General features: G+C 36.7%; 2 protein-coding genes across 2 annotated transcripts; both read left to right on the top strand.

Annotated features, from left to right (window-relative positions):
- The first annotated feature begins 3,937 nt into the window (after positions 1 to 3,937).
- Positions 3,938 to 5,342, top strand: LOC110875848. The gene is made up of 3 exons (XM_022124041.2): positions 3,938 to 4,091; positions 4,339 to 4,635; positions 5,105 to 5,342. The coding sequence occupies exons 1-3, from the start codon at positions 4,049 to 4,051 to the stop codon at positions 5,293 to 5,295; spliced, it is 531 nt and encodes a 176-aa protein (XP_021979733.2). The 5' UTR covers positions 3,938 to 4,048; the 3' UTR covers positions 5,296 to 5,342.
- Positions 5,343 to 5,469: 127 nt separating this feature from the next.
- On the top strand, positions 5,470 to 10,205 carry LOC110877892. The gene is made up of 7 exons (XM_022126115.2): positions 5,470 to 5,623; positions 6,310 to 6,660; positions 6,813 to 7,013; positions 7,975 to 8,045; positions 8,111 to 8,250; positions 9,710 to 9,931; positions 10,073 to 10,205. Exons 1-7 carry the CDS (start codon positions 5,474 to 5,476, stop codon positions 10,135 to 10,137), a joined length of 1,200 nt encoding a protein of 399 aa, XP_021981807.2. The 5' UTR covers positions 5,470 to 5,473; the 3' UTR covers positions 10,138 to 10,205.
- The last annotated feature ends 406 nt before the right edge of the window (positions 10,206 to 10,611 follow it).

The following is a 10,611-nucleotide window of genomic DNA, read 5'->3' as shown; positions in this document are numbered from 1 at the left end:
ATTGTTTTATTGATAACCAACATTGTTTTACATTGAACCACGACTATAGAACACAGTTGTCACATCAGACTCTAATAAGGGTATCACAAGTGTTTCATCGGACAAACACTGCCTTAGATTCGAGACATAAATGACATCATGTACGTTACCCACTTCGTCGGGTAACTTGAGTTTGTAGGCGATGTGACCGATTCTTTCCAGAATTCTGGATAACTCAACGTAACGTAAATTAAGCTTGCCACGCTTCCCAAGCGTACCACACCCTCCCAGGGTGAGATTTTCAACATGATACGATCGCGTACAGTGAACTCCCAATGTTTCCTAAGCTTGTCAGCTTTCTTGAAGGTCACGCGTTGCCGCCAAACGATTTCCGATCTAAACAATCTTCCCAGGAGGTTCAAGTACAAATCCTGGATCTATGATTAGGTTGTCACCCACCTTAGTCCAATCCATTTTTAAACCAATTTCTCTCATTCTACTCCCATTCTTCTCCATTTCTCATCCTTTTTTATAAAAATACTCTATATTTTTTATACCATTCTCTCCCAAACATGAATCCATTCAACTCAAACAACCCCAACCCAAACAACCCCAACCCGAATAATCCCAATCCGAACCAACCTAATTTTTTTTCTAGTCCCGCTTACACTCCGACGAGGATGCGTTGCCAATTCACGAGTCGGAACGTCCCACCGGGAGGGACAAAGCAAAAAAAGAAGCGGCCGGAAAGCGAAAAGTGTCCGGCTCGAGTGGAGGTGGCGGCTCGAGTGGAGGTAGAGGCGAGAAGGCATCGTCAAAAATGGACGACTTGATAAATGAATTCCGTTCGTTCAAAGAGTTCGCGACCGAAAAGTATAGTCACAAGAAAACCGTGTCGTCCGACTATGCTCGAGCGGAAGATTTTAGGATTATGCGGTTGGATCTCGACTCGGTTCCGGAGGATGAACGTGAGGTTTATCGGAGGATGAAGGAAGAGGTGAAAAAAAAATGGACGTCGTAGGTTTTAGGAAACGTAATTTTTTTTATTTTTTATTTTCGGTTTTTTTTTATTTTTTAGGAAATGTATTTTTTTTTTTTTCGGTTTCTTTTTTTTTAGGGAATGTAACTTTTTTTTTTATGGAATGAAATTATTTATGTTGTTTTATGTGGTGTTTTTTAAATTTTATAAAGTTTTTATTACCTTGGTTATTAAATTAAACAATAGAAAATTATAAAATAATGAGGTGGGGCCCCATCCTCCATCCCCCTCCATCCCTCATTTGGCTCATCCTCCACCGGCCGTCTACGTGGCGCCTACGTGGAGGCTCATCCCCGTGGAGATGAGCCGAACCATACCCACTAGTCTTATAATTAAAGGTATTAAGTGAGTTAATGCCATGTGCAAGATGTCAGAATGTAAGTAAGTGTTCATCCAGCCTATTGTTTTACATTTTGAGCTTCATGATCTTATGTATGTGATTGAATATGATAATAGAGTTGTTTTGTTAGTATGAGAATCGTGCAAACCTACTGATTTAGAACTGGGTGATTTTTGAAGTAAAATATGTAAAACATATGGTGATAAAATTCCAAGAGATAGGCTAATTAATTGAAGTCTGATTGCTTGTCTTGAATTCTTGGTGGATGTAAACTATGAATTAGAAAGGGGGCGTGCTTTTGTGGTTCGATAAATAACGTATGTATGTTCGAAAACTGTTTTAGTGTAAATGGTATTTAAAGGTATGCCTAGAATGATAAATGCACCAGCTGTTTGGTATATGGATTCGAAAAGGAGACATAATGTTTATTGATTGAAATATGTGATGTTATCTACTAGAATGCGTGGTATAAGTGGGTACGAAATGGATTGTTTCAATGGATGCTATGATCTGTGTGATGTGTGATCTCTTGTTATGAATTGTATAACGTTATGTGCACTCCTTATATGATACATGTGTCGTGAATGTGGGTTACGTGACTTATGTGCATGCAAGCTAATTATTTTTGGTAACCACGGTAGGGTTTGGATTGACCAACTAGGAACGGGTAATATAACCTACCGAGCAAATCTAAGGTGAGTTCATCTCTCTTGAGCATGCGTCCCGGTGGTTGGGACAGTCAGTGGGTATCCCGGGAAGGGATAAGTCTTTTGGGTAAAAACGGGAATGTTGGATAATATACTCATCCTATCACCTTTAAAGTCCCTCCGTGTTGTTTGGTTACCGGGGAGGTAACATGGTATTAGTTAGTAGCGCTACTTAGGTTTGGTAACCTCACCCCGTACCTGGGAGGACGGGTGTTGAACTAATGACCTAGTCATGACCAATGCTTTGATAGGAGCATTGGAGAAAAGGCAAAATAATCAGAAGTCGTCTTGTATTCGGGGTATTATCAACATTACTTTCGGAATTAAATTCAATGGATTAACTAAACACTTAGTAACCAACGTTTTCGTAAAATTATGAACTCACCAGCGTTGTCTGATACACTTGTTGCATGCTCGCAGGTCGTTAGATATCTTGGATTTGGGAACTTGCTGTCTGGAGTAGCAGAAGTGGTCATGGGTCGACTGGAAGGATTCGTGTGATTGAATTATTTATACTATACATTGGTTTCGAAACAGTTTAACTTGGGTTTATTAATTGCTTCCGCTGAACATGTTGGTTTTCCCTTTAAACTCGTAAATGATATTTTCATTAACAATTGAGGATTTTATTTTGAAACTTGTATGGGTTCAATGTAATTAGTGGCTCGATGTTGGTACGTCACACGCCTATCAGGGACATTCCCTAGGTGGTATTTTGGGGGTGTGACAAAACATATACACCAATAATTTAATAAACCAAGAACATATTATAAAACTGATACAAACATATACACCAATTCAACATCAGATAATCACTTTACATATTGTTTTACTACATAACATGTGTAGCAATCATGAACCCTAAATCAAGATAAATTAGGCCACAATCAAAACCCCAAAATCCGAACCAAATTGGGGAAAATTTTTACAATCTGTTTCATTTTGTTACAAACACTTGCTAGTTTAAATACGACTTTGAATGTACATTTTAACAGGTTGCCCCATTTTAACAGGTTGCCCCTAAATAGTTTTGAAAGAAACGAAATGAATCAGTTGAGATCACATTGAAGTCTTTATCTAGCAAATCACAAAATGACCCAAAGGAAACACATAAATAATCTCTTTTGCTTTCGTTTCCGGCTGGTGGTTGCGGATGTACTGCCCGAACGTGTTCCAGTCACGGCGTATCTGGCTCTCATAGCGGCTGAGTGGGGTGGCCGGAGAAGTGGAAGAAGATTCAGAGGATGTTGGACTCAACCCCCATTGTCGATTGAAACCCTAGTACCACAGCCTCTACCCTCAGTCGGATTGAAACCCTAGTATGCCAGCATAAACCCCCATTGTCGATAAAACCCTGATTGCTGATAAAACCCCCAGTAGTTGCAGATCTGTTTGTTATCGAAAATTGAAGGATTGCAGGTTTAGGATCTTTACGATTGAACATCGTAGACTGAACTGTGAAACGATTTGGTATAAAAGGTAAATTGGATCAGAGATGAAGGTGTTGTTGCATGATAATAGTTGCAGGTAAAAAGAGAGAGAGGGAGAGTTAGATAGAGCGAGGGTATGTTTGAGGGAGAGAGAGAGGGAGATGTCTATGAGAGAAGGGGGTTAGTTGTTTAAATATATTTTTAATTAAATGAGTAAAGTTACCATCATACCCTCATGTGCAAAGCTTTGCACATGCCATACTTAACTGAAAATTTTAACCTAGTTAGTGTTAAAGGACGTATGGAGTAATGAGTTTTACAAATAAAGGATTATGACTATAATTATTGAAGTTAAAGGCTACACATTACAATCAGCTATAAACATAAATGACGAAAAATGTAATTTACCCTTACATAGATGTTATTTTAATGGTAGCCCACTTAAGGGCCAAAGTTGAGCATATTAGTTAACCGGTTCATACAGTCAGACGGTTGGATATTTTTGTGTCTGGACACAACTGAACTCCATCCTTTTGCTTTCTGTAGCCGATCAATGGCAGCTCGTAAGTACGCGAAACGCTTGTTGTACGACATAGGTACGTATTTCAGCTTCTAATTATCTGATGATTTGATTTATTATGAACCCTGTTGATTGTATGTATGTATTATTCTTTGAATCGGGAGCCAATTTTGCTGTAAAGTATTGATGATTTCGTTTCATAGTGATACAATGTAGGATAAATTTGATGGTTAATGGAGAGTGTGATTGACTTCTGACTTTCACTTCGTTACCAAGGGCAATTGGGTTTTATTTTAAAATCATTACATTTTGGTGCTCTGCAGATTTGAGTTTTAAGTTGATAAGGAAACGGGAATCGTATCATCCGTCTGTATACAACGCATTCGGCCGCTATCAATCACACTCGTCGAAAGTAGAAAACCCAGACATTATAGATGCATCAGTTTCACCTACAATATCTCAACAAGGCAGCCAAACAGAGTCAAATACCAGGGTTAGCAAATACACTTCTGAGGAAGACGATGCAACCAATAACATGTGGAAGCCAGATCTTCAGCTAGCTTGGCTCACAAAAACACTTGAACCAGCTCTGCAATTGTGTAGGTGGCCTTTGCCCACAGGTATTTCTTTTCTTTGATCCGTTCCGTTTGAGATAATAACACACCCAAAATAACCTATTCACTTATGTGTATATGTGTGGGCCGTCGGGGGGCAAAAGTGAAAGTGCACTAATTTTAACGTTATTTTACTAATTTCGTGAAAATAACGTTAAAAAACGGGGGTACGTTAATCATGCATCATGTGGTGGCCTTGATAGCCGAAGGGCGAGGGGGTACATGCACTAATCGGCCTTTGTTGAGTGTTACGTGTCTTATGTCCAAGGCTTGATGCAAAACTACTATCGAGCCGGGGGTCTCACTGGAAGCAGCCCCTCTATTTCTATGGGGTAGTGGTAAGGCTGTCTACATCTTAGGCTCCTCAGACCCTACCTTAGCTTTGCTATTGGTGGGATTTACCGAGAATGATGATGATGACTAAGAAAATCCATCGCACTCCTCTCAAAACTTCCGGTTGCGTTTTCTTTCACAGGAGATGCACATGGAAACAAAATTCCGCCTAGCAGTCGAACACTTGCGGAAATCCTTGCAAGCATTCAAAGGAGTAAACTTGAAGTTCAAGATTGGAGCTTGAGTGATCTTACAATAGGTTTATATCTCGTTTACCTTCAACAAACATCTAAGGTAGCGTTCGTTTCATGGAATGGAATGGAATGGAATTAGGAAGTTTTTCTTTGTAAAATTGATATTGGTTGGGGGAGGGAGAAATTTGAAATCCCATGAATTTCTTTAATCAATGAAATTTGTGACTATTTCAACATTCCTTAGAAATCCTTCACTCAAATGAAGGAATGGAATGGAATGTTGAAATAGTCACAAATTTCATTGATTAAAGAAATTCATGGGATTTCAAATTCCTCCCTCCCCCAACCAAGATCAATTTTACAAAGAAAAACTTCCTAATTCCATTCCATTCCATTCCATGAAACGAACGCTACCTAAATATCCGTTTGAGGATGTTAAGGGCGTAAAGATTTCATCCGACAAAGTGGTAACCACTAGGAACCTTACAACTCACAAAAGTATATGCCAATAGGCCTGTAAACGAACCAAATGTTCATGAACTGTTCCGTCTGTTTGTGAACTTGTTAGGCGGGAAGTTCGTTTATTTAATAAATGAACGAACATGAACACAATACTTTTGTTCATTTAACTAAATGAACAAACATGAACTTACGTTTTGTTCGTTCATTCATTTATGTTCGTGAACGTCCGTTTATTTACTTTTGTTTATGTTCGTTTCAGTTTAAATACATAAGTAATTATATTTATATGAATATTAAGCATAATAGGAACTTTCTACTACTTATATAAATATAACTAATTGACAATTGTGCTCGTTTATGTTTAGTCAATGATGTTCATTTGTATTCACTTATGTTTGTTCAATTATGTTTATTTGTGTTGTTTATCGTTTGTTAAATTATGTTTGTTTAAGTTTGTTCGTTTACGTTTGTGAACTCTGTTCCTTTAGGTTTTAAACGAACGAACATAAACGGACACGAACATGACCATTGTCTGAATAAACGAACATGAACAAAAAAATGTGTTCGATCGTGTTCGGTTAAAGTTAAACGAACAAACACAAACATGCCTCTGTTCATGTTCATACTTCATTTACTGATTTACAGGCCTATATGCCAACATCCTCTGTACTTTATGTTTTATTTTGTGTAGGTTCAGGATCTTATATACCATGTAGAACTAGCAAAAGGGGCGTACAGGGGTAGTGCCGCTGCGCTAGCCAAAAATAGCATGCTTAGAGAAAGTAACGTTGTGAAATTTGTGAAGGACTCTAGTATGTTACGACCAGGATATTATGTTGGGATTGATACGCGAAATAAACTTGTGATTTTTGGAATTCGTGGAACACATACAGTTTCTGACCTTGTTACCGACATTGTTTCTTCGAGTGATTCAGAAGTCAATTTTGAAGGCTATTCAACTCATTTCGGTACCGCTGAGGCTGCTCGTTGGTTTCTAACTCACGAGATCGGAACCATTAAGAAGTACCTTGAGAAGCATGAGGTGGTGAATTCATTTTTGTTTACTTTTAGCGAAGCTTTTTTATATTATATCTGTTGATCCATTGAACGTTTAATGTAAACGGACCGGATCCGGTTTTTGACAAATGGGTCGAAATTGTCATCTCTCTTTTTGTGATTCTAATCCGTCTACAGGGATTTAGGTTAAGGCTGGTGGGCCATTCACTTGGAGGTGCGATTGCTTCAATGCTAGCTATAATGCTTCGCAAGAAGACGAGTGAAGAGTTGGGTTTTAGCCCTGAAATTGTTACGGCTGTCGGATATGGGACACCGCCCTGTGTTTCTAAAGAGCTGGCTGAATACTGTTCTGATTATGTCACAACTGTTTGTATGCAGGTTAGTACTTAGTATATAATTTGAGTATTTTTATTATGAATTTCTTTATCTTAAATCAATCATATTGGAACTTGGATAATTTTTTTTTTTTTTTTTTTTTTTTTTGCCTAAAAAAGTCAGTTTACTAAGTTAGTTTTATGCAAGTAGACCATTGCTGAATCTGAGGACGTATATAGAATTGAGTTAAAATAGATACCTTTGTTGGTGTAAATATGGGTGTGTAAATGAGCCTAGCTCGGCTTGGGCACGACTCGTGTATATATATTCATGTGTAATTAATTTTTTTACAATCTTAGTTATTATTAACATAAGTGGTGCTGAAAACCGTTAAATATTTAGGACCCACTTTATTCACCTGTTCGCAGGTGAATACATTGTTTGTTTCATCATTAATATTAATATTTATTTATAGTGTAAATACACTATTTATAGAATCATTAGAATATTATAGTGTATTGTATTGTTGTATTCACTAGTAAATACATGTGTTATATATAGTAAAATAAAATGGTTCTCATTTGAACAACATATATAATTGAGGTTTGATCTTTTTTTTGTTATCTTCAAATACATTACAGTATTGTAACACACACATGTTTATAAAATATTTTCACATTACAATAGTATATTTACAAAAATCCCAAAATTTTCCATGCAAGCACTTAAAAAAGATTTATGTAGATTACATCATAGTTATTAAAGCGAGCGCCTAGACGCAAAAAAAGCCCCGGGCCCAACAAATTGCTATGAGTGCGCCTCGCGCCTTTAATAACTATGGATTACATTATAAAATATAGGCAACAAGTGGGGTATAATAGTTGACTCTGATCTCATCACTCTTTGTTGTCTACTCCATTACGTAAAAAAACATCTGATTTAGAACCGTTAGCCAACATACATACCATTTCATACATCATTAAGGAATTTGTAAGAATTTTATATTTTGGTTCGTGACACACAGGATGATATAATCCCAAGGCTAAGCGTTGCTACTCTGATGAGATTAAGAAACGAAATTCTTCAGACTGACTGGTAAGTAATATCTGGCAATTCAAAAATGAACCAAGCGCGTGTATCAACAAACGGTGTTTTATCAGGAAAACTGTATTAGAGAAGGAGGACTGGAGAAGTGTTTTGGATTTGGTTAATAATGCAAAGCAGGTTCTATCTTCCGTACAAGACGTAGCTAAGAAGCTAGTTGATTATACCAAGTTTGGAAGCCAGGCTAAATATATCGGTAAGCACTACCTTGCCTGCAGAATATTGTGTATTTTTTGAAAAACTTTTTTTTCAAATTCTAAATACAACTATCTAAATAACTGAAGTAACGAATCAGGTTAAATAGGCTGGTAAGTCACTGAAAGTGTATATTAATGCACTAGCTTACAGACGTGTGTATTACACGGGTTGAATATCTAAAAAAATGTAAATCATTAATTTATATATAATATTTATCAATGGAATAACTTAATATATAAAATAGTGAAACAAAATGAAAATTTACAATTTCAGCTATTCAAATATAATTTTCAAGTTTTCATTTATCTCTTGAGCCACTATAATCCATCCATCTTATTATATATAGGGATATGATAAGAGATACAAATATCATCCTAGTATAGAAAATATTACACATTTCAAAAAAGTTGTACTATAAATAAAATATGCGTTTAAAAAAATATGACTTAAGTTTTAAAAAATATTATATCTTTGTTTAGTATGATGATAAGTTACTTAATATGATTAAATTTAAGTTTAATATTTAATATCTAATGTTAATAGGAAGTTTGGCCAATTTTTTAGGGTGAAAATTTATTAATAAATATAATATTAAAATTGGACGCCCAGCTTGCGCCGTGCATGTATAATGTATATGTGTGGGCTCTCGAGGGGGCAAAAGTGAAATTGCACTAATTTTAATGTTATTCTACTAATTTTGTATTTTTGTGAAAATAACGCTAAAAATGGCAGACTGTTAATCATGCATCATGTGGTGGTGTTGATAGCCGAAAGACATAAGGGTCCATGCACTAATCGGCCTTTGTCCCGCTTGCTGAGTGTTATATGCCTTATGTCCAAGGCTTGATACAAAACTACTATCGAGCCGGGGGTCTCATAGGAAGCAGCCTCTCTATTCCTACAGGGTAGAGGTAAGGTTAATCATGCATCATGTGGTGGCGTTGATAGCCAAAAGACAAGGGAGTACATGCACTTATCGGCCTTTGTATTAATTACTGAGTGTTATGTGCCTTATGTCCAAGGCTTGATGCAAAACTACCACTGGAAGCAGCCTCTCTATTCCTACGAAGTAGAGGTAAGGCTGTCTACATCTTACCCTTCTCAGACCCTACCTTAGCTTTGCTATTGGTGGGATTTACTAAGTATGATGATGATTAAAATTGGAAGAAGAGATTTGTATCATTTTATCAAATGAATTGTATATTATTGATTAATATATATCTGCCATCACACACTTAAAACTTTTATAGAAAAGTAATTAATTCTTTTTTGTAGAACAAGGTATTCTGGGTCAACCCAACCCATTTTGACCCGTACACATTTGCCACCTAAACTCTCCAATGAAATATGTGATTTTGCTTTTTTCTGCTCTTCGGGGGTGTTTTGTTGACTGAGTTGTTGACCACCATTACATCAGATTTGACCAAAAGGTTTGACTTTTTGATGAACCTCAACAGATGTTCCTGGTAGAAAGGACTCGATCACGGTACAAGATAGTACATCTTCAAACGTCAAACCAGAAGTAGCAAAAGCCAATGACATCAAAACGGAAAGACCTGATTTAGCGTGTCCCCAAGAGGAACTATTTATTCCGGGCAGCGTTTATTTTCTAAAACGGAAAGAAGAACAACACAATGGCAATAAAGTAAATACGTTCACTCTTTGGAAGAGACATACAGGTGAACATTTTCAAAGAATATTATTGTCAAACAACTTGATTGCAGACCATAAATGTGATAGCCATTATTATGCTCTTAGGGATGTCCTCAAAGGCATACCCGCGACTCAAAAATAAAAGATGTGTTTTTCTTCATTCCTAGGTGCAATGTATATGGGCTATGGATTAGAAACTCGGGTATTAACTATTATTCCTATGTTTTCCTAGTTAGTTTGTTGAAACCATGGATTCCCTCTTAACCAGGTGTTATTAATGCAAGGAAGGGTTTAGTCTTTTCTTTCTGTTTTCTCCTTGCGATCATGGTAGTCGAGTAGTCGGTGATGGGAGTTATCCCATTATACTTTCAATCTTGAAAATAAAGATATTTGAGTTTCAATTGTTCTTGTAATCTTCATGCGTTGAGTTCAATTTCGAACAAGTGGTATTATAACTTGGTTAGGATTGGATGAAGATGCGATCCAGACGATGAGATTAGGATGCAAATTGAAGGGGCAATGAGAAGATGGTGTGAACAAAGTTTGATCTGAAAAAAATAAAATAAATTGGTGGTAAAAACCACTGGTTTGTGGAGCATAACACTTTAATTGTTGGATATAATGTTCAATTGTCGATTATAATTCAATGTTGCCGTCAAGGTACGACCCAAAGAGTTACACTTTAGGCAACGAACATATAACGGTG

The sequence above is a fragment of the Helianthus annuus genome, chromosome 11 (assembly GCF_002127325.2).
Source record: "Helianthus annuus cultivar XRQ/B chromosome 11, HanXRQr2.0-SUNRISE, whole genome shotgun sequence".
Taxonomy (NCBI): domain Eukaryota; kingdom Viridiplantae; phylum Streptophyta; class Magnoliopsida; order Asterales; family Asteraceae; genus Helianthus; species Helianthus annuus.
The sequence above is the reverse complement of the archived record's forward strand: the minus strand, read 5'-3'. Positions and strand labels throughout refer to the sequence as shown.

Coding starts and splice junctions, on each gene's coding strand:
- LOC110875848 (XM_022124041.2), top strand. CDS start 4,049: ATGGCAGCTCGTAAGTACGCGAAACGCTTGTTGTACGACATAG. Junction 4,092..4,338: donor ACGCTTGTTGTACGACATAG/GTACGTATTTCA, acceptor GGTGCTCTGCAG/ATTTGAGTTTTAAGTTGATA. Junction 4,636..5,104: donor TAGGTGGCCTTTGCCCACAG/GTATTTCTTTTC, acceptor TTTCTTTCACAG/GAGATGCACATGGAAACAAA.
- LOC110877892 (XM_022126115.2), top strand. CDS start 5,474: ATGGGATTTCAAATTCCTCCCTCCCCCAACCAAGATCAATTTTACAAA. Junction 8,046..8,110: donor GAAATTCTTCAGACTGACTG/GTAAGTAATATC, acceptor GTGTTTTATCAG/GAAAACTGTATTAGAGAAGG. Junction 8,251..9,709: donor AAGCCAGGCTAAATATATCG/GTAAGCACTACC, acceptor GAACCTCAACAG/ATGTTCCTGGTAGAAAGGAC.